Genomic DNA, 23,148 nt, shown 5'->3' on the forward strand with positions numbered 1-23,148 from the left:
AGTTGCTTAGCTCCTAGTGCAAACTTAGAAATGGAACCTTTATCTCCTCTTCAGTGATTCTCCCGGGTGTCTGGAAGGCATATTAATTATGTAAGATTATGCAGAATTCATTGCCTTCTTACGTTAAGTATCTGAGAAGTTGGCAGATAGCATGTATTTCTTGTAGTTGTGATCTTCTAGCATTCATTCCTTTCTAAAAGAACTCTGAACAGAAAAGGCTACAGTAGCAAGCTCACCTGACTATTGTCTTCTGCCCTGGAAGCTGAAGGCCTTTATTTGTTATGGTAAGGTATTTTCATGATAGAGCTTTTGACAAACTTGAACTCAACATTGACATCTTTTTTAACATAGGAAATAAAAGTATATCTGAGAATGCCTCAGCCACAGCTGCACCTAAAACACCAGAGTCGGCTCCTGGTTCCACTCCTGTTCTGGCACCTGAGTAAGTTTTGATAGAGTGCTATCAAAGAGCTGGGCACACTAGTACAAAAAGAGGACTTGTAACTCTTGTGTGAAACGATTCTCTGTAGAGCATCCTTGGGCTTCTCCTTGTGTGTGGATGCCAGAGATGCACTTGTTTCTAGAACAAGCATTTGTTTGATGTCATATACTACTGTGATCATTCACAGTCCCGTAACATTCCTTTACTCCTGTAATTGACTTGATTGTGCAAAGTATTGGCTTAACGACAAGTTTTGGTGGCTGGTTTGTTTAAATAAGCTTCAAAGCATTGCTTGTTCATCTCTGGTTCCTCTGTAAAACTCCAGAAAGTACCAGAGATCTTAAAGAGCAATTACTCTGTCACACAACACACTTGGTGCTCCAGTTCATAAACTGGATTATACAGGTTTTTCTCCTCATTGTGTTATATCAGTTTGGACAAGGATGTGTATATAGGTAACCATTTTTCTCCCTTTTTCTGTTCTTCTAAAGTAGCTGAGTACTTTTTTGGGAGTGTCTCTGTTAGCTGTAATATATAACAAGTCCGTAATGACTTAGATGATTGGGTATAGCTATTAAAGATTGGATTTATGTATATCTTATTAAATATACTCTGTAAAACTTTGAAGACTCATTTCTCCAATAGAGGAACTGTACTTAAGAAGATGCACTTAAGGTGACATATAATAACATTCGCACAGTTTGCTTATAATTGTATTTCCTAAGTATTATTCTGATACAAAAAATAAATTTGTACTTTGAAAGTTATGAAAAGAAATATATATTCTTCTATGTTAATCTGGAACATGACTAAAGGTATTTATTGGATGATTACAGAGAAAATGTATTTCCTTGATTCCTAGAAGACCTGAGAAATCTATTAGGAATAGAGACGTTCTGGGTATGTCTGATAATGTGGAACTGGGGTTGTATTCCGAGTTTGCTGAGTCACTTGACTTCAGGGAGTAACACATGGTGTATCTTAGTTTTCTAAACTAAATAAAACTAACTCCAGTTTTTGTATCTATTAATGTACACACATAAATGGGTATGAATATTTATATATAATTAGTTATTATTTTCTGTGTCAGTTTTTAAAAGTTATTTTTGTTTAACTTATTTTTACTTGTTCATTTTTATTTGTCTTAAACTTTTTTATTTTTATTTATTGGAAAGTCAGATATACAGAGAGGAGAGACAGAGAGGAAGATCTTCTGTCCAATGATTCACTCCCCAAGTGAGCACCATGGCCAATGCTATGCCGATCCAAAGCCAGGATCCAGGAACTTCTTCCAGGTCTCCCACACAGGTGCAGGGTCCCAAAGCTTTGGGCCGTCCTCGACTGCTTTCCCAGGCCATAAGCAGGGAGCTGGATGGGAAGTGGGGCTGTCGGGATTAGAACAGGTGCCCATATGGGATCCCGGTGTGTTCAAGGCGAGGACTTTAGCCACTGGGCCATGCCACTGTGCACTTGTCTTAAACTCTTTTGAGAGTGAATATCTGTGGTAGGATGTTACTTTAAAAGCTGATTTTTTTTTCCCCGTGAATTTGAATTTTGCCCTTTTAACTCTAGGTGTCATTAGAGTATTTTTAGATGGTTGGTAGCTTAATTTTTACTATTCTCAATCTGGTTCTTTTTCCTCCCTTTCAGACATGCTTTTACTGTGGCTTTTTTTTTTTAAAGATAGGAAGTAAAATGCCACCTGAATATGCAGGGTATGTTATCAGAGACTGTATCTTCTCTGGGTTTTAGTTGGTCCTTCAAGATGTCACTGTGACTTGAGTTCAGTTTTTGGGAATTGTCTGTCTCACTGCTTCTGCCTGGCTATTTAACACTAGTGTTTATTTGAAGACGTGTCCTGGCAGTGGGAGTATGTGTATATGAGGATAATTCTTCTTGGTATCAAAATTACTTATCTTTTCATATTGTATACCTTTTGTGCTCTAAGGCCGAACTCAGAGGTTAATTATATTTATTTTGGAGGAACAGTAGGCGTTGTATTGCTTATTTACCAGCAGCCCTGTTCTTCTGCTGTCTTCTACGCCGTGTACACGCCCTGGGACGCAGAGGTGGCCTAGCACTGTGGCACTGTCAGTTAAAATAAGGCAGAATGTTCTTTGAAGTAATTACATTTTTGGCTTTTAATAATAGAAAACTAACCCAGATGAGATGTCTATATCTCAGTAAGTCTATCAGAAAGTGGATTTAGAAGGTAGTTTATTTTGCTGCAAATATATGTTTATTCCCATGATCATTTTTATAATTTGCATTGCGATGAACACTTGGAAAACAGCTTGTTTTGTTTTAAGAAAGGGGCATGTTTCTTTTCCTGTAGGCAGCTGATTGTGTGTCCGTCCACGCCTAAGTATAATGCCATGTTGGCATTCCTGAAGTCATCACAGAGAAATTATCTTTGAGAAACCTAGCCACCATTTAAAAACAGGATGTTGAAACATATGAAGCATTTATAAATATTAGGAATCCAAGATTCTTGTTATAACTCTTGGGCATTATGATTTCCAACCTATAGCAGGGTGATGAGGCTTGTAAAGACTGTTAACAGTTTTAGGGCGAAACTTGCATTATAGGTTGTATGGAAGTATTCATTTATAAACAGTCGTGGAAGAGTAGGTTGGAGATGATGAATGCGTTGAGAGGCACCGTGCTGGCCACTTCACTGAGCAGTGTTTCTGTTACCATTTTTGGAGCAGTGCTTATTGTTTTGTTCTTGATTTGTAGCCAATGTGTCTATATAATCTTTAGCGTATTTTACTTTTGATTTGTACTGAAAATGATTTACACTTCTGATCTATATGTTTAGGTATGTGACCACTGAAGCTGTGCAGGAGCCAGAGCCATCAGCAGATGCTCCGAAAGAGAGTCCCATTGTACAGCTCGTTCAAGAGGAAGAGGAGGAGGCAGGCCCCTCCACAGTGACCCTTCTAGGCAGTGGAGAACAAGAAGATGAAGCTTCACCCTGGTTTGAGTCAGAGACACAGACATTTTGTGGTGACCTGACAACAGTTTGTTGCATTTCTAGTTTTTCCGAATACATTTATCGACAGTGTTCGGTTGGAGTTACTCGTTATCTTCAGCACAGCAGAGTTGCTGTGAGCAAAGGAGACCCTCTTGCATCAGCTCCTCCACAGTTAGTACCGCCTGCAGAAGCTGTGGATGCTGCAGCAACACTGAGTGGAGAGTCGGACAGTGGGAGCGTGGACAAGGAAGCCGAGACTGCAGTGCGTGGGGACTTCAGTGGTATGCTCCAAGGTGATTCGATGAATCACACTGCACATGCAATTGAACTGGAACCGAGCCACTCTCAAACTCTTTCCCAGTCTCTTTTCTTGGATAGTACTCCGGAAATCAGCTCATTATCTCAAATACAAGTGCCTGAATCTGTTAAACACGAGACTGGACATACACCGTCACAAGTGATTCTTCAAGAAAGTTCTGTTGAGGTAAACAGTGAAACAGAAAGGAAGTCTGAGAGCCTCAGCCCTCTGGAGAAGCCATCCGTGCCCCCTGAAACGAAGCAGGGTGGCGAGGTAACGGGTGGTGCTGTGGGAGCAGATGCTACCAACGCCGTGCCGTCAGAACCAGTAGCGCCACCTGTGCCTACAGCCACTGTGCTGGACGGTGAAGATGGGGAAGCTGGAATGAACAGAGCCGACACCCCAAAGCTGGCTTTGACTCTTGGTGGAGATTCTTCCTCCTTACCTGAAGTGAAAGAGGAAGAGCCATCTCCAGAAGATGCACTTTTAAGAGGCTTACAGAGGACAGCTACAGACTTTTATGCTGAACTACAAAACTCTACAGATCTAGGATATGCTAATGGAAACCTTGTACATGGATCCAACCAAAAGGAATCAGTGTTTATGAGACTTAATAACCGTATTAAAGCCCTCGAAGTTAATATGTCTCTCAGTGGCCGCTATCTGGAAGAGCTTAGCCAGAGGTAAGCTCTGCTAGGGTTAGCAACGCTCACTTCCCCTGGTAAGTTACACGGAGGGAGCGATGGGACCGTCTCATGATAAGACCGTCTCATGATGGGACCGTCTCATGATGGGACCTTCTCATGATGGGATCGTCTCATGATGGGACCGTCTCATGATGGGACCGTCTCATCGTGATGGGACCTTCTCATGATGGGATCATCTCATGATGGGACCGTCTCATGATGGGACCGTCTCATGATAAGACCGTCTCATGATGGGATCGTCTCATGATGGGACCTTCTCATGATGGGATCGTCTCATGATGGGACCGTCTCATGATGGGACCGTCTCATGATGGGACCGTCTCATGATGAGATCGTCTCGTGATGGGACCGTCTCATGATGAGATCGTCTCGTGATGGGACCGTCTCATGATGGGACCGTCTCATGATGGGACCGTCTCATGATGGGATTGTCTCAGGGGTGTGAGTAGAAGGGATCATTTACATACTGACCAGTAACTTAGAGTTACTGTTTAAGAAAAGCTTTATAGCTACTGCTTAATAGCAGATAACATCTTTTTTATTAGGCTGGTAGTGAGCTTGAATTGTATGTGTGCCATTTGTTTCTGTTGCTTAACATTAGCCCCTTCTGTTTGATTCCCAAAAGATTTATGGAAAAAAAAAGTATGTAGACCTTAGAGTCGATAGGACAATTTGGCCCATTAAAAACAAAGTGATATTGAACTGGGTGACAAGACTTAAAATTGGCACTCTTTCATCCAGTCCTAGAATTATAGTTGTAGTTGTACTCATTTATACCTTTGCTCTTCCGTGTCAGAGGCTGGGCCAGCACATCTGTGCAGTGGTTAAGACCACGAGCACGGTTTATATTTTTCTTTTTGTTTTTCAAACTTTTTAAAATTTTTAATTATTTAAGATTTATGTGTTTATTTGAAAGGCAGGGTTACAGAGAGAAGCGAGAGCAATAGAAGTGCCAACCTTTGGTTCACTTCACAAATGGCTGCAGGGGCTAGCACTACGTGGGGCAGAAGCGCAGAGCCTCAGGCCTGCCAGGCCTGCCGTGTGTGGCTGTCCTTCCAGGCACGTCAGCAGGGAGCTGGATCTGAAGCAGAAGGGCTGCCGGATGCTGACACTGCAGATAGCTGCTTGGCTGGATGTGTTACAGTGCTGGTCATCTTACATGTTTCAAGTTCATTAACTCCATGTTGTTAGAGCTTCTCCCCCAGCGTTTCTAATCCCCTGGACACCAGTGTGCAGAGCTCTTGAGATACTGCCTCTTCCTGCAGCCCTTGCATTGCACTGCCATTCACAAGAGCTGGGGTAGTTTTAGGTAGGAAGTGAAGCCCTAATGCATATGTGTGGTTTATTTGTAATTTGTGTGTGTATGAATGCACATGTGGTGCATGTTCACTTCTTACCTGCTGTCATTTCCTTGCCCTCTGCCTGCCCTGCCATCTGCACTCCAAGGGATCCACAGACATCGCGAGATTTGGTATGGTATTGCGAGTCAGTGTTGGGAGCTAATATCTCTTTATTAGGCTTTTGCGTTTCTTCATTGCACAGGGTGATTAAGAGTCATTTTAGAAAAAACTGGCTTTTTATAGTTGTGTTTCAGTACTAAGTGAATGCAGAAGAAATTAAAGCTATTTTAAATCAACTTTTACTCTATAGGTACCGAAAACAAATGGAGGAAATGCAAAAAGCTTTTAATAAAACAATAGTGAAACTTCAGAATACTTCAAGAATAGCCGAGGAACAGGTTGGTCTACTTCACCCGTTATGTGCTGAGTGCTGTGACGTCAGGTTTGGAAAGTCATCCACCTGTTAAGATCGTTATCTTTTCTAGACTATTCATGTTGGTTATGTGTGCATATTCATATTGAATGTGTGTGTAGAAATGCAATAAATTATTTGGCAACTTTGTTAAACACTATAAAATCTTTTGTGATATTCCATGTAGATAATCTTGTTGAGTATAAGAACACCTTCATTTTTTCTCTTTGATCTTCATACCTTATTATGTTATTTTCTGATCTCTTTCGTGAGCTCTGTAGTAATGCATTAGTACTGGTCATGATGCCCATTCCCCTAGCTTGATTTTAATGGCATAATTTTAGTATTGTGCTGAAATTTTATACCTCAATTTTATAACCAGTTGTTTGGGGTTAGGTGATAGTGAAATGTGACAGTGTAGTCAGTTACACCATACTGTGAATTAAATGTATAGTATAGCTTTTCCATGTCGTTTCTGCATTATTGAAGCTTGCTATTTCTTTACATGTTGTGAATGCAAGTTGTTAAAGATGTGCTTTGAAGATATTCCTTCACTCACAGAGTAGCTGGAGAGCAGAAGCTGTGTGCTTGGGAAAGCTCTGCAGAGCAGCCCATCATTGCTCTGTAAAATCCTTGCGGAGTTACCAAGGTTTTGTTTTTGTTTCTTTCTGCAAGTCTTATTTTTTTTATAATGGTCCACATTTCTTTAATTTTGTACATTGTAAAATGTGAATCAGAGTTCTTTAGGGGAGGGCTGATTTTGGGAGAGGGCAGAAACACGTGAATATCCATTTGTTCTGCATTTGATGGAAAGACTGTTCCTTTTCAATTTCCTTAGTGCTTTTGATTTTTAAAAAATCAGTTGAGCTTGGGATACTTGGGTTGTTTGGCTCTTTGTTTCTATTCTTTACATATGCTTGTTTCTTACGCTAGCGCTGTCATGTTGTAATTGTTGTAGCTTTGTCGTAACCCTAGAGTCAGTAGTGTTAAGTCCTTCTAGGAGGTGACCGTCAGCTCATAGGTTTCTGCAGAAGCAGCCTGTTGGAATCTTGGTTGATGTGGTGTTAACTTTACACATTAGAGAATTGACATCTTAATATTATTAAGTCTTCTAACCCATGACCATAAGCTCCTCAGGAGGTTTGATACAATGGTTTCCCCTCTGGGTCTCTTTGCTTCATGTGTAATATCTGTAGCTGGTGTCTCAACGACTTGCATAAAGGTTTTCTGTGATCTAGGTGTCATTAATACCTAGAAATAAATCTTGGTTGAAAGCATTGATTAATTTATTAGATTTGATGGCTTGCCTTTTAAGTGTTTATAACTCTTAAATTTCTTCGTGTCAAATGTGAGTTAAGTGTCAAATGTAAGTCAAAGTTGGCATTTTAAATGATGCTGTAGATGAGAAATACTGCAGTGGATCACAGTAAGAGAAATAGGTGAACGCTGTTTCCACACAGATGGTTGGGACTTCAAACTTCTTTGAATCTAAATTTTTTTTAAATATTTATTTTTATTTGGAAAGCTAGATACACAGAGAGGAGGAGAGATAGAGAGAAAGATCTTCCATCTACTGGTTCACTTCCCAAATGGCTGCAATGGCCAGAGCTGAGATAGACTGGAACCAGGAGCCTCTTCTGGGTTTCCCATGCAGGTGCAGGGTCCCAAGGCTTTAGGCCGTCCTCGACTGCTTTCTTAGGAGACAAGCAGGGAGGGTGGGAAGTGGAGCAGCCAGGACATGAACCAGCCCCTACATGGGATCTCAGGCAAGCGAAGGAAGAATTTCGCCACTAGCCCACTGCACCCTGAATCTAAATTTTAAAAGCTTAGGTCTAGCATACAATTTTGAGGGAAATTATTGAACATACTCTCAAATGGTTGAAATGCCTTACTTGCTTTTTATATTTCTGCCTAAATTTATAGTATATACTCACTAAGAGCTTCTTTTTGTTATGTTTTCGGCCATGGAGGTGAAAGAATTTCATGGTTATCTTTCATAATTTCAAGATTATTTTACTTGAATTTATAATGTGGTTACTGTACGGAGAAAATACAAAGCATAATAAGTCTTAATCCTTTATCGTAGGATCAACGGCAAACTGAAGCCATCCAGTTGCTACAGGCACAGCTGACCAACATGACACAGCTTGTTTCAAACTTATCAAGAACGGTAGCAGAGTTAACCCGGGAGGTAATTACCACAGTACAGATGTGGGGCTGTCATCGAGGCAGGCTCGTTAGGATGCTCATGGTACCTAAAACCAAACTGTCATTTATAGGAATCTTTCAGAACGCTAAAATATGATACTTTCAAGTCTTAGAAGTATATTAATCATTAAAAGTATTTGTAAAACACAGCTTTTGTAACTTAATCTTACTATAGTGTCGATATAAAGCTCCTCTGGTAGGCCTTTTGCAGACACTGCTACTAGCGACACATACTTCATTTTCAGTTGAAGAAATCTTACAGTTTCATAGAAGCAAAAATTTCAGTAAGTTCCCAAGTATTTCTTTAGCAGCCAATATGCAAGCCGTGAACTGTATGATGGTCCTGGGCAGTGAGGGACAAAATGAAAATATATGGTAGGTAGATAACTAGACAGAAGCGCTCCCGGGTAGAGTGCTATGTGGATGGTAACTGTGTGTGTGTGTCAAGGTAGGGGGTGAGGAGCTGGCATCTAGACAGAACTGCTCCTGGGTAAAGTGCTGTGTGGACGGTAACTGTGTGTGTCAAGGTAGGGGCGAGGAGCTGGCATCTAGACAGAACTGCTCCTGGGTAAAGTGCTGTGTGGACGGTAACTGTGTGTGTCAAGGTAGGGGTGAGGAGCTGGCTTCAGAGCTGAGTGCTCTACTGCAGTCATCCTCCACACATCGCCTGGGATAAGGATAAACCCGTTACCAGCAGAACTTAGGCAAATGACCCAAGATTACAAGCAGGATTGTATGTTTGAGGACGGAAGATTGTTGAGGCTTGAGCAGAGAGAAGGAGAGACGGGACACTGAGAACTGAGCTCCTGCTGTGGCAGGGCCTGGTCAGGCAGGACTGTGTGGGCACTGCTGGGTCGGGTTTTGTTCTGGTCATTGGAAGTCACAAGCGTGTAGTGGAGCGATGTGCGTCACCTCAGCGGTGCTTGACACTAAAGTCCCTGCTGCTTTATGGCGAGTCGCCTGTTAGGCAGGCGAGACCCTGAAGCAGGTTTACCATGATTTTCCTTTTAATTTTTAATGCCTGTATTTTTTCTAGTAGAATTAATTGATTGACCCCTTGTCAGGTGTCCGACCGGCAAAGCTATCTTGTTATGTCCTTGGTTCTCTGCGTTGTCCTGGGACTCATGCTTTGTATGCAGCGTTGTCGAAATGCGTCTCCGTTTGACGGCGATCACATTCCAAAGCTTCCCGAAGGTGCTTGCTATCCAAGCCCCAAGAGGTAAGAGCGCCATGTTGGACAATTTCTTTTCTTGCAGTACTTTGGGTATTTTTGAGAAGTTTGAGCAAATAAAGGGACATTTAGATGTGGTTATTCTGAAATTATGATGTTAAAAACATCATTGGCATAGCAAGATGGCCCTGTGACTGTAACAGCACATGCATAGAGCCCCTTGGACTGTTTTGGGCGAGAAAGATGCTGACATGTGATAACTGAGGAGAGCGGCCACCTCGCTAGCGTGTGGTGCTGGTGGAGCCTGGCTTGGTGGCGCCTGGTGTGTACACAGTTCACTCATTGCTCCCGTGCTCATCTTGTCACTGTCAGGTGTTTCTCTTCCTATGATGACATGAGTCTGAAAAGAAGAACCTCATTCCCGCTCATCAGATCCAAGTCACTCCAGCTAACTGGCAGAGAAGGTAGGTTTCTTCATGAGTCTGTTTTTGATCTGTGTGTGCGCGTGTGTGTCTGACAACATGAAACCAGCTTACCTCTGGCACACGTGTAGTGCAGGGCTAGGTTCTTTACTGTCTACAGTTAACAAATGGGTACAAGAAACCTTTATGAGGCAGTGGCTCAGTGGCAGTTCTAACTTTACAAGCACCGGGATCCCAGATGGGCACCAGTTTATGTGCCAGCTGCTCCACATTCCATCCAGTATTGGATGGCCTAAAGCCTTGGGAGCCTGTGCCCTGTGGGAGACCTGGAAGAAGCTCTTGGCTTCCCGTTGGCTCAGCTCTGGCTATTGGCAGCCATTTGGGGAGTGGACCAGCGCATGGATGTGTCTCTCTTTCTCTCTGTAAATCTGATTTGCCTTTCCAACAAAAATAGATCTTTGGGAAAAAAAAAAGTTTGTGCTATGTCAGAACCACGTTACCGTTTTCACATCTGTGTGCTGAAACCCCAGAGGGTGGGAAGGGACCTTTAGGTCATTGATTGGCAGTGGGTAGCTTTATTTACATTTGTTCCTGTTTAGAAGTATCCTTTTAGGAAGGGTGTCTGAGAAGGTTCAGCAGCTAGGGCCAGCCTGAGTGCGCCACAGCATCCTGTGTTTATCTGCCACTGTGTCCTGACAGGTAGGAACCCTTTCGTCCCTAGCTTAGGATTGTGAAGCGATATCTGCCCCGTGGCTTGTTTATGTCCCCAGACTCTCTAATTGGGTTTCATTGTTTAACACTCAATGCCTAACATTTAAATTGTGTATATTCTGACTGAATGTTTCCTGTTTCAGTACCCTTGTAATTAGTGGTTATTAAGAGACTTACAAGTTTGTCTTTGTAGCAGTATCAAAATAGCCAACCCGATTGTGTGTTGCAGTCGGCCATGCTTTCTTGGGGTTTTATAACCTAACGAGGTGCTTCGTGGGCCTCCCCTCACTCACCTGCTGTGGCTTTGCTTTAGGGAGGGGCGATCTCTTCTTCCTTCCTGCATTACCCTTCTCCCTTCCTTTCTCTTCTCACAGTTTAGTTTGTATAACTCAAGTTTTAATTAAAATATTACATACAAAAAAAGTATAATTATTATCTGTAAGCTTGATGAATTCTCACAAACTGAACACACACACACACACATCCAAAAAAAAAAACTCAAAACAAAGAGCGAAACCTGATGGGGAGCGTAAGCTGCACGTGGGTCCGTGTTCGACGTTCAGGTGTGACGTGGACTGTGGTTGTTGGGTCTCATTGCTGTGCAGCATTGCTTCCTGCAGGCAAGCCTCTGCAGCTTGTCCCTTCTCACTGAAGTCGCTCTCCTTCGGTGCCAGTACGTGTGTGCGTGAACACATGCTTGCGCTTCAGTTGGGTCTGCAGCTCTCCGAGGTCGCCAGCACGAGTGTTGTCACGCAGTGTTCCAGAGCGCCTCGTGGATTGCCTGCGTTGTTACCATGTGACTCAGACGTCCAGTAGTTGCATATCCTGTTTAACACTGCCTCTCTAGTAAGCACATGTACATTCCTTACGTGAATGCTATTCATGTAATTAGAAATATTGTTAAAATGTCCAGGTTTCTTTTATGTTAAGTATATTTATGGCTATTTTTGGTGTTTCTCTTTAATTCTTTAATGCCAATTCTGTTTTAAGCAGCTGTGTCATCTCAGTTTATTTTCGCAATTGAAGCTGACAGTAGTAGGAGATGCCCTTAACCCTGGTTCTGTTATGTTTTTTCTTTTCAAATTAAATCTTCTTATGACATTCATCGTAGTCCGCTATAATTTTACGCTTCTTATAATTTGAAATTTTAAGCTCAGTGAAAATGGACTGGATCTTTATTTCTTTTTCATTTTTAAAAGTTGTGTTAAAAAGCATGTCACAGAATTTATCAACCATTTTTGTCCACAGCATTAATATGGAGTTTATTGATGTTATAGTGTAGACCCCCAGAGCAGTTTTATCTTACAGATCTGGAATCAGGTGCACATTCAACATTGCTCCTTTGGCTCTGCCTTAGTCCGTCTAAGTGTAACCATCCCATTTTTATTTCTTCTGTGATTGACATTCCCAGCGTAGATAGTAATGACATGAATGAGTGTTAAGGATACTAAGGGACAGTGTTTCCTTTGATATAAGGCACGATTTCCCTTGAGTAGGAGCTGTGAACACTGTGTTTGGTCCGTCCCCCTCTTAGTGGTGTTCCAGTGACAGAGCTGCTAGCAGCGGGAGAGCGTGCCCAGGGCCTCGCTGGCCGTTCTGCACACACACCAGAAATGGGACTGCTACATCACGTGGCATTCCTAATTTTAATTTTTGTGGAACCTCAGCACTGTTTACCGCATTCTTGCACCACTTTACAGGCCTCACCAACGTGTTCTTTTGGTTTGATGGATATGGGTGATGTCTCATTGTGGCTTGGCTTTGCATTTCTCACAATCCGTGACACAGTCAGTACTTTCAGTTTGTTGGCTTGTCATATATTTTCTTTAGAGCAATGTGCATACAAGTCCTTTGCTCAATTTTGATTGCTTTCTGTGATTTTTGTAGTTATTTTCTGGATTTATACCTTTACCAAACCTATGATTTCCAAGTATTTCTCCCACTCCATGGGCGTCCTGTCTCCTCGGGACTGTGTTCTTTGACTCACAGAGTGTTTTCACGTTTGGCATGTTCCCGTTTGCTTCGTTCTCTGCTTGCTTGGAGGCCCAGCCAAGAGTCACTGTGCAGTCCAAAGACGGGCAGTGCTTCCCTCTGCTCCCTCCCAGCAGATTTGTAGTTTTTATTCTTTAATCCTTTTTATGGTAACTTCCGGAAAGGAGTATAAAATAAGGATCCTGTTTCATTGTTTCATTGAATGCTTATTAATGCAACTAAGTTTTACATGTTGCTTCTATGTTTGCAGGTTTGCTGAGCTTACGTATTTAGGGATTTTTATGAATAAACCATGAGCTCAGTGAATACAGGCTTCCTTTCTTTTCAGTTTGGGTACTCTCTTTTTACCCTGATGAGTTGGGCTGGGACTTGTATGGCTGAGTTGAACACGAGGGTCGTGAGAGCAGGCATCCATACTGTGGTCTTGATCTTAAAAGCAGCGTGGTCTTCAGCAAGCGTGGTGTCAGCTGTGGGTGTTTTAGAAGTGGTTTTTATTATGTTGGAGTAGTTTTGCTCTGTTATCATGAGAAGATGTTGAATCTAGTTAAGTATTTTTCTATTATCAATTCAGCTAATCATCTACTTTTTGTCCTTCTGTTGTGTGTTAAATTGCCTCATTTTCTTATGTTGGACACTGGTCCTTTGAATGTGCTGTTGGTTTTTGTTTGCTTGTGTTGCTGAAGGATTTTGCATGTTCAGGATGGCTGTTGGTCTGTAGCTTGCCCCTCTCCCAGGACAATGCTGACCTCCACGTCCCCTGCTCTGTGGTGTTTGGTAAGAGGTCAAGGGTATTGGCATGACTTCTTAAATGCTTGTTAGAATTCTCCAGCAAAACCGTCTGACACAGGGTTCCTCTGTGTTAGGAAACATTTGTTATCGGTCTGTTTGCATTCATCGGAAAGAGTCACAGTTAGAGTGAGCTCTCCCATCTGTTGGTTCACTCCCGAAATGGCTAAAATGGCAGGAGATGGGCAGTTCTGAAGCGAGAAGCCTAGAGCTTCTTCCAGGTCTCTCTAAGATGTAATGGTAACATGAATGGTTGTAGCTAACATCCAGATCAAGAAATGACATATGGCTAGAGGGAATCAGATCTTTTTTTTAGATTTATTTATTTTTAGGGCCCAACATGGTAGCCTAGTGGCTAAAATCCTCATCTTGCATGTGCCAGGATCCCCTAAATTCCAATTAAAATAAATCTTAAAAAAATGTATTATTTTTTGAAAGGGAGATTTACAGAGAAGGAGAGACAGAATATCTTCCATCTGCTGGTTCACTCTCCAAATGGTCACAACAGCCAGAGCTGAGCTGATCGGAATCCAGGAGCCAGGGGCTTCTGGTCTCACATGGGTGCGTAGTCCCAATGACCAGAAGCAGGGATTTGCATCAGAAATGGAGTGGCCAGGACACGAACCAGCACCCATACTGTCATAGAATTAGCCTGTTGAGCTATCGTGCCAGCCCCTCTTTGGCTATTTTCTTTGAAGAACTCAAGTAGGTTAGGCTCCGCTAAAACTACAGTTAGACTCTGGTAAAATAGCTTCCCTTAGAGCAGGCCTTGTTAAGAACACAATTTAAAAACTAAATGGTGAGGCCGAAACCGTGTGACAATTTGAGGACCCCTCCCATGAGTGGGTCCCCTTAAGTTTTGAATTCTTAGGCTCAGTTAGGTCCACACTGACCCTCGGAGAATTTGTCGGCTCCAACACAGTCATACGTCCTTGCTCTTGTTCCCTCAGAGATTGCTTCTGAGTGTCTTCCCCACCGAGCTGTGACCAGTGTGCAGGTAATGAGCTGCCCTGTCACCTCACATCTCTGGCAGATGTGGCCTGCTTGTTCACCATCGCGTTCAGCTGTTTAGGACGGAGACACTGTTTAGCCTCTTTCATGCTGGATCGGAAACTGCAGCTCCCTGGCTTTGTAGCTCCTCCGTTTAGAGCATTGCCGTGTTAGTGCAGCCGCCCGTCCGTGTCCAGGGCGTTGCCGTGTTAGTGCGGTGGCCCGTCTGTGTCCAGGGCATTGCCGTGTTAGTGCAGCGGCCCGTCCGTGTCCAGGGCGTTGCCATGTTAGTGCAGCGGCCCGTCCGTGTCCAGGGCGTTGCCGTGTTAGTGCAGCGGCCCGTCCGTGTCCAGGGCGTTGCCGTGTTAGTGCAGCCGCCCGTCCGTGTCCAGGGCGTTGCCGTGTTAGTGCAGCGGCCCGTCCGTGTCCAGGGCGTTGCCGTGTTAGTGCGGTGGCCCGTCTGTGTCCAGGGCATTGCCGTGTTAGTGCGGTGGCCCGTCTGTGTCCAGGGCGTTGCCGTGTTAGTGCAGCGGCCCGTCCGTGTCCAGGGCATTGCCGTGTTAGTGCAGCCGCCCGTCCGTGTCCAGGGCGTTGCCGTGTTAGTGCGGTGGCCCGTGTGGATGCTGCTTTGGATTGTCCGTGAGTGCAGGTCAGGGAGATTGGCCTCCTCCCAGCACTCGCGGCTTGCTTTCTTCACATCTCCTGTGTGGCTGGCGTTTTCAGCAGTGTAAGTAGAAGTAGCTGAGAGGAGTTGTGTCTTATTCTCAAAGAGAGGATTTTTATTGTTGAAGTATTAAACATACTTAGGTATGTTTAATGTTTAGATGTCATAGATATCTTGTGGATATCTTTGCAGGAGGAATTTATACTGATTCCTGGGTAGCTAATAGCCCCCTACCGTCAGGAATCTGTGTCATTTTGAGCATCTGTTAAGATCATCGTTTTTAGTATATCATGAAGACCAACTATATTAACTTTCTGATGTCAGACTGCATGGCAGTTAACATCACAGTTATGATATGTGTGTGACTATTGTTTTTGCTTGTATTTTTTGTTTTGTTTTACTCTTTATTATTATCATTTTATGATACAGTTCCATAGGCCCTGGGATGTCCCTTATCCACTCCCCAATTCCCTCCCCCTCACTGAGTTCCCCTATATCATTACTGTAGTGTAGTTCGTTATACTCAGTCACAGGTCCATCATTGTGGGCATGGACAGTGGCAGAGAGTCCAGCAGCCTATTGTCAAGATATAGTAAACAGTCCATTTTTGTCTGGAAATAGAGATGCATACTGCATTGCATCCTCACATCTGGATATGACAGTCTCCATTACACAGTTGCTAAATATCTCCTTAAATGAAAAGCCACAGTACAAAATCAACAGGAAAAAAAATAGAAACTTACAATGCCATGAAGTTAAATAACAGTATGCTAGATATGAAAGTCTCCATTATGCAGTTACTATACATCCCCTTAAATGAAAAGCCACAAAACAAAATAAACAGCAGGAAGAAAAAATAAATTAACAACACCATGAAGTTACATAATCTGCTGCTTAATGACTAATGTGTTGCTGAAGAAATGAAAAAGAAAATCAAGAACCTTCTTGCAAAAAATGATGCTACTGTATGATCTATGAGTCAGTGAAGAATTTGATCAGAAGAAAGTGTTTTGAAGAGATGAAACTAACAAAAAAAAATCAAATCCATGAGACACAGTCTCTGCTGATCTTTGTTGGTGAAATGTGTCTCCTGTAGGCAACAGATAGATGGGTTTTGTCTTTTAATCCAGTCTACTAATCTATGATGTTTGATTGATAAGTTTAAGCCATTTTACATTCAGGGTTAATATGAATGGGTGGTAATTTGGTCCTGTCATTTTAGCAATGGGCTGTTCATTGATTTAGTCTTCTGTTGTCATTTTACTGGGGTGTTCTTTGCATTTGCCTTAGGTTTTGGTGAGTGCTATTCCTCCTCTCTGTCAAGAGAACATTTTGAAGTCTCACTTGTGGGGCAGGTTTGGAGGAGGCACATTCTTTTAACTTTTGTTTACTGCGGAAGAATTTCATTTCATTTTCAAAGACAAAGGAAAGCTTTGCTGGGTACATTATCCTGGGCCGACAGTTTTTTTCTTTTAGAATCTGGAATATGTCACACCATTCTCTTCTTGCCTGTAGAGTTTCCTGTGAGAGGTCTCCTGTGAGTTTAACTGACATTGCTTTAAATGTCAGTTACCATTGGTTGGTTCATATTATGCATAAATTTCTAATATGTGAAGGTTGACATTAGATTTACTTACAAGTTTATGTGAGTGGGATCATTTTTCCGTTGAATGGGTTGAACAGGCCCAAGTGCTCTGACTGCTGTCATTATCAGGGAGGGGCTGAGGGTGTCTTCAATGTGCTTCTGGTAATGCACTCTTAAAAACTTGGAGCTGGGGCCCGGCGCGGTGGCGCAAGTGGTTAAAGGTCCTCGCCTTGCACGCCCGGGATCCCATATGGGCGCCGGTTCTAATCCCGGCAGCCCCGCTTCCCTTCCAGCTCCCTGCCTGTGGCCCGGGAAAGCAGTCGAGGACGGCCCAAAGCTTTGGGACCCTGCACCCGCGTGGGAGACCCGGAAGAGGCTCCTGGCTTCGGATCGGCATAGTATCGGCCCGTTGCGCTCACTTGGGGAGTGAATCATCGGACGGAAGATCTTCCTCTCTGTCTCTCCTCTCTGTATATCCGCCTTTCCAATGAAAAAATAATAAAAATAAATCTTTAAAAAAAAAACTTGGAGCTGAAAGTAATATAGGTTGTTTGTTCAGTGTGGCAGAATTCTGGGGATTACTTGATCATGTATCTTGCAAGTTCAAGCTATTTTAGATTTTAGCACTCGTAGTTTTAATCATCGTCATAAAAGGCTATAAAGCAAATCCTTGAATCTTCTTATGTGTATGTTCTAACTAGCTTCCATGTGAATGCAAGATTCATGGAAAATGGAATTTAGTTTGTTTTGGCACAAAGTGTTTTTGAAGTCTGTTAATTAGTTTTTAAGCATTCATTTTGCATGAACTTCCTGAAGATCTCTCCACCCATGAATTCCGAACAATTTTGCATCAGAATCAGTTTAATTCTATTTCTGACCAAATTTTGGAAATACCCTTATCCATGTGCTAACTCTTATTGCACATTTTTAACCCACCAACTGTTAGCCCTTTCACGAAACTAAGCTCTTTTCAGGATAAGTTTGCCACAATAAGCCAAAATTCCAGATGCAGTGAGGCCACTGGTAGGCTCTTTATTCCAACAGGGTAGGGGGAGAGATTGGACGGGGACATCTCCCACCATGATGGCAGGAGGGGGCTCTAAGGGAGGCAGGGTTGTGGGGCAAGGAGGAGGATGGGAGAAGGGGCAGCATGCCCAAGGAAGAGAGTGCTTGCCCGAGGGTGCCTGTTTTGGGGTCGTGTGGGATTGGTGGATGGGCGGGAATCCTAATGATGCCTCGAGGAATTGGTGGATGGGACTGTCAAATATGGTACCGTGATGTTACAGTGGATGGGGGGAACAGGGTTACGAAGTTACAGTGGATTGGCAGAAAACAGAATTTTAACCTGAAGGGTGCGTGGATCTTAAGGAAGCCAATATTTAAAATAGTACTGAGTCCAACATGGCAAGGGCCTTCAGGACTGAGGTTCAAGGCATTTCTCACACCAACAATGTACAATGTAATTTTGCAGAGAAATACTCACCTGCTCTATTGGTTTAAATGTTAGCTTACCCAATATGGTTATTTTTCATGGCAGATAAATAGTTGCTTGCTCTTACTCTGTTGGTTGATAATTGGCTAGTAGTTAAAAAGGAGTCCTATGGGCATGGCACGGTAACCTAGTGACTAAATCCTTACCCTACATGCGCAGGGATCTCATACAGGTGCCAGTTCATGTCCCAGCTGCTCTGCTTCTCACCTAGTTCTTTTCTTGTGGCCTGGGAAAGAGTGGAGGATGGCCAGAGGCCTTGGGACCCTGCACCAGGGTAGGAGACCTGGAAGAGGCTCCCAGCTTCTGGCTTCAGATTGCCTCGGCTCCAGCCATTGCAGCCACTTTGAGAGGGAACCAGCAGATGGAAGAGCTTTCTCTGTCTCTCCTTCTCTTTGTATATCTGACTTTACAGTAAAAAATAAAAGAAATCTTTAAAAAAAAATAGTAGTTTAACTAAGAATAGTTATTTGAAAATGACCAATCTAGGCCAAAACAAGAATGATGTCATCTGCCTCCCATGTTGCCTCTTCCCAATTACCAATTTAATGAGCATAAATGTCACAAACAATCCTATTAAAATGATCATTTATTAAGGGATGATTGCTTTTAAGTGTTTAGTCGTAGCATGTTCCACCTTTCATTTATGTCTGTTTTCTCCTTTACTTGTAGAAGACACAAATGATTTATACATCGTAGAACCTCTCAAGTTCTCTCCAGAAAAGAAGGTAACATTTTACTACTTCTAAGTTTATAGGTGTGTGTATATGGCAGTAAGTAAGAAATAGGGGGAAACGGTTAACATAAAGTGTAAGTTTTCCTGTTTATTTTCAATGATGACAACGTTCTAAGTGTGTTTTTTATAAGGATTTGCAAAGTATGGCCCGCAGATCACTGTGACCTACTTGTGTGTGAAAAGAGCTGGAGGAGACGCTCTCATTTTAAAGGAATGCAGAGGGTCTCCGCGAGGCGGACGGAACGCCTAAGGGACTGTGCCTGTGCTTCAGAATATTTTATATCATCTTAATTCCATGTTTCCATGAGCTTCTGGAATTATTCCTATTTGAGAGAAAGGTGTGAGCTTTAAATCTGTTACTTGCTACCTAATCTTTGAGGATGTCATTATTTATTGAGTGTCTGATTTTTGCCCACCAGGCATGCAGTTCACTGTTACTGTAATCCTTAAAACCAGAAGAGGATGCTTCCTGGTTTTTAAGTTAGAAAATTGAAACCTCGTGGAAGGGATAGATGACGGGTTTCCAGGATGCACTTGAGATTTTTGACTTGATAGCTTGTGTTTTTCTGTTCGCTTACGCTTTGATGGCGGGATTGTCTGTACGTGAGAGAGCCTCAGAGCCAGAGTAGCTCGGGAGTCATGGCCACTGCTGCTTTCCAAACCTCTGAGCTTGGATGGACCTTTCCAAGAACTAGCGATAAGTAAGGGCCGATGTGTTAGCTAGTGCCCAGGGGAACCGAGTCTGTGTGCACATGTGACACGTGGACAGGTTAGAGTTTCTGCTCGGGATACAGAATGGGAAGGTGGCGACAAGGAACACCATGTTGTGTGATACCTGCGTGCTTTTCCTTTTCACCAGGAGGTGGCGCTCTGCCCCGTTAGCTCTGCTGCCGATGTTTCCTAAACCACTGGGAGGTCTCATTCCTGTCCTCTGTGTTTTGTTTTGTTTTGTTTTTCACTTGTTACAGAAGAAACGCTGCAAGTACAAAACTGAAAAAATTGAGACCATAAAGCCTGCAGATCCATTGCACCCTGTAGCCAATGGAGACATAAAAGGAAGGAAGCCCTTTACGAACCAGAGAGACTTTTCTAATATGGGGGAAGTTTATCACTCTTCCTACAAGGGTCCTCCATCCGAAGGAAGCTCAGAAACTTCGTCTCAGTCAGAAGAATCCTATTTTTGTGGCATTTCAGCTTGCACAAGTCTGTGCAACGGACAGTCCCAAAAGACAAAAACTGAGAAGAGGGCGTTAAAACGGAGGCGATCCAAAGTCCAAGACCAAGGAAAGCTGATACAGACTCTGATACAGACTAAGTCGGGCTCGCTGCCAAGCCTGCATGACCTCATCAGGGGCAACAAAGAGATCACGGTGGGCACGTTCGGCGTCACGGCAGTCTCGGGACACATCTGAGAGGACCTCGTGCTGCAGATGTCGCTCTTTGCGGGGCAGCCGGTGGTGTTTGGAGGGCTTGGGGAGGGAGAAATAGCAATGGGAAAAGTATTCAGCAATTAGGGTTTTTGCCGCTTTCAGAAGTAGACCGGATTGTGTCCGTCTTGGTTAATGCGCTGCAGTGTCTACAGGACAATGGGAGACGTTTTATAGTTTTTCACAGGTGACTTACTGGGCCGCGGTCATGTGGAAGCCCAGTTCTCGGTGGGGAAGGAGTGAAGGCCTGAATTCTTCCTGTAGCTCTGTCCTGTCTCTTGCACCTCTCCATATTTATGTGCCTTTGTCTATTTATGATGCAAGAGAAGGGGAGTTCCTGTCGCTTGGTTTCTTTGATCACTACAAGGCTTTGAGGTGTTCTGTGCCTGGAGCTCTGCGGTGTGGGTGGTGTCAGGATCCTGGGGCTTGGGAGGCAGACTCACAGGAAGTGCACCCGCTCTAGGCAAATGGTGATGTGTTCATGTCATTTTCATTTAATTTATTCAGACCGGATTACTTTTTTAGTTGCTAATTTAATGAGGAAACGAAAAAACCAAACCCTAGCTCTTTTCTTGCTAATGATTGGTATTTGCAAACCGAGTTTTGATAGATTCACCTTTAGACACCTTTAACTATTTTTGAAGGTTTTCAGTATTCTCAGTAAACACTAAATCCTCCATAGGTTCACCTCACTGTTTTCTATTACTATAAGGATAAAACTTGGAAGGGCTGGCAGACAACTCCAGGTCTCGGGAATCCCCTCTGCCTGTGTCCGGAGGTACGTGAGCAGCTGGTGCACCGGGCAGCGCTGGCCCGAAGGGTCGAGTTGGAAGGGCTAGGGATTCCCTGGTGTGTGCTTTGCATTGGCTACAAGTGTGCAGAGGTGTGTGTGTGTGTCATTGTGTGTCTTCATGTGTCTTTCTTTTTTCTTTAAAAAAATAATTGGCCATGACTATATTTGAATAAAATGATTTCTTAGTGTGTGATTGTACAGTAATAAGTGAAAGTGGAACACGTTTCTTTTTGGAAGGGAGAAAATTGACCATTTGTGTTGTAAAAGGTTTAAGTTATAACTTATTGAGCACTTTTGGCAATAACTTTTTAAACTTGTCTTAATACCTTTTTTGGGGGTATTGTTTATAATGTGACTATTTAAAGCCTTTTTGTGTGTAATTTGCTGCTTTAGTTTAACAGTACGTTTTAGAAGATTTAAACCCTTTTTTTTTTCCAGTCTGCACAATTAGCCATTCAGAGCAGGAGGGCCTGATTGTACAGAGCCCTACAAGGTCCAGATGAGAGCAGAGTCGGATATGGCACTGTCTGTGCTGTGGAAACAGGATTTGGTGTAACTACAGAGCTGTAGTGCCATTAGAAACTGTGAATTTCCAAATAAATATGAACACATGTCTTTATTAACTACTGGCTCTTCTGTCTTATAACAAAAAGCTCACAATTCTGCTGAATTCTGAACACAGATGTGAGGTTTTAGCATGTCCAAACTCAGTATAGAGGGGTGGTACCATAGCGTGGTAGGCTAAGCCACCGCCTGCGGTGCTGGTATCCCATAAGGGCGCCAGCTCAGGTCCCAGCTGCTCCACTTCTGATCCATATCTCTGCTTGTGACCTGGGAAAACAGTGGAGAACAGCTCAAGTCCCATGTGGGAGACTTGGAAGAAGCTCCTGGCTCCTGGCTTCAGATGGCTCAGTTCTGGCCATTGCGATTGCTTGGGGAGTGAATCATTGGATGGAAGATTTTCCTCTCTCTCTCTCCCTCCCCCTTTTTTTATGACTTTGCCATAAAAAAGTAAAATAAGTCTTAAAGAAAAAATAAAAAGATCTTCCGTCCACTGGTCCAGTGGTGGGTGGGAACCTTGACAAACAGCAGGGGAGGCCAACCTCCAGCTGTGGCCCTAAGCTTGCTTTGTGGCTAACCTGATGCTTACCACTTGCCAGAGGTTCTCCCTTCAGTAGCTGTGGCTGTATACCCCACATCATCTCGAATCCTCTAAGATGCTCTAGACTTCACTGAAAAGAGATGACTGATTGGGCCTGGCAAGGTAGCCCAGTGGCTAAAGTCCTCACCTTGCATGTACCAGGATCCCATATGGACACTGATTCATATCCTGGCTGCTCCACTTCCCTTTCGTGTGGCCTGGGAAGAGCAGAAGATAGCTCAAAGCCTTGGGCCCCTGCATCCATGTGGGAGACCCAGAAGAAGCTCCTGGCTCCTGGCTTCAGATCAGCTCAGCTCTGCCCTCTTTGGCCACTTCGGGAGTGAACCAGCAGATGAAAGAACTTTCAATTTCTCCTTCTCTCTGTAAATCTGACTTCCCAATAAAGCTTTTTTTAAAGTGTTGACTTATTGCATGTATCCCCACAGGGGCTTTTTATTCCTTTAAGTTCTTATTCCTGTAGGTTCTGTTTGTGTCTCCTTCAAGGTGTGCACAAGCCTAGTGTTTCTGTAGAATCTGGCCTGAAGTGCCGTGTCATTCGCCTCTCTTTCCATACATGAGAGAAGTGCTTGAGGTCTTCTCGGATGAGAGGTGCTGTTACCTTGTCTTTCATGTGCATCTGGGTATATCCTTCGTTCATTCTCTGAAATCAGTAATGGAGGCGGCCCTGTCTTGCAACATGTACTCCATGGTAGGACCACATATCAGTGGGATGTCACTGAGTTTTGAGGATTCTCTCCAGCCTGAGGTCCTCATGTGATTCTGGGGGCCCACTCCTGACCAGGTCACCCTTTCTGACCTGCTCCAAGTCCTGACTCTTGCACTCTTCAGCATGTGCT

At 43.4% G+C, this 23,148-nt stretch overlaps 1 protein-coding gene across 3 annotated transcripts in view; it reads left to right on the forward strand.

Moving 5' to 3' along the window:
* Window positions 1-21,773, forward strand: part of SUCO (SUN domain containing ossification factor) — a 73,140-nt gene extending 51,367 nt beyond the window's left edge. For 2 of the 3 annotated variants that reach the window (XM_040984265.1, XM_040984267.1), the window contains exons 17-24: window positions 352-442; window positions 3,264-4,400; window positions 6,075-6,162; window positions 8,263-8,367; window positions 9,449-9,603; window positions 9,928-10,019; window positions 18,867-18,922; window positions 19,899-21,773. In XM_040984265.1, coding sequence (XP_040840199.1) covers window positions 352-442; window positions 3,264-4,400; window positions 6,075-6,162; window positions 8,263-8,367; window positions 9,449-9,603; window positions 9,928-10,019; window positions 18,867-18,922; window positions 19,899-20,342 — 2,168 coding nt within the window. In that variant the 3' untranslated portion in view covers window positions 20,343-21,773. The remainder of the gene's footprint in view (window positions 1-351; window positions 443-3,263; window positions 4,401-6,074; window positions 6,163-8,262; window positions 8,368-9,448; window positions 9,604-9,927; window positions 10,020-18,866; window positions 18,923-19,898) is intronic. The other variant, XM_040984266.1, reaches the window with a different exon arrangement.
* Window positions 21,774-23,148: the final 1,375 nt, after the last annotated feature.

This window comes from Ochotona curzoniae, unplaced genomic scaffold (assembly GCF_017591425.1).
Source record: "Ochotona curzoniae isolate NIBS_2020 unplaced genomic scaffold, NIBS_Ocur_1.0 contig_4105, whole genome shotgun sequence".
Classification (NCBI taxonomy): Eukaryota; Metazoa; Chordata; class Mammalia; order Lagomorpha; family Ochotonidae; genus Ochotona; species Ochotona curzoniae.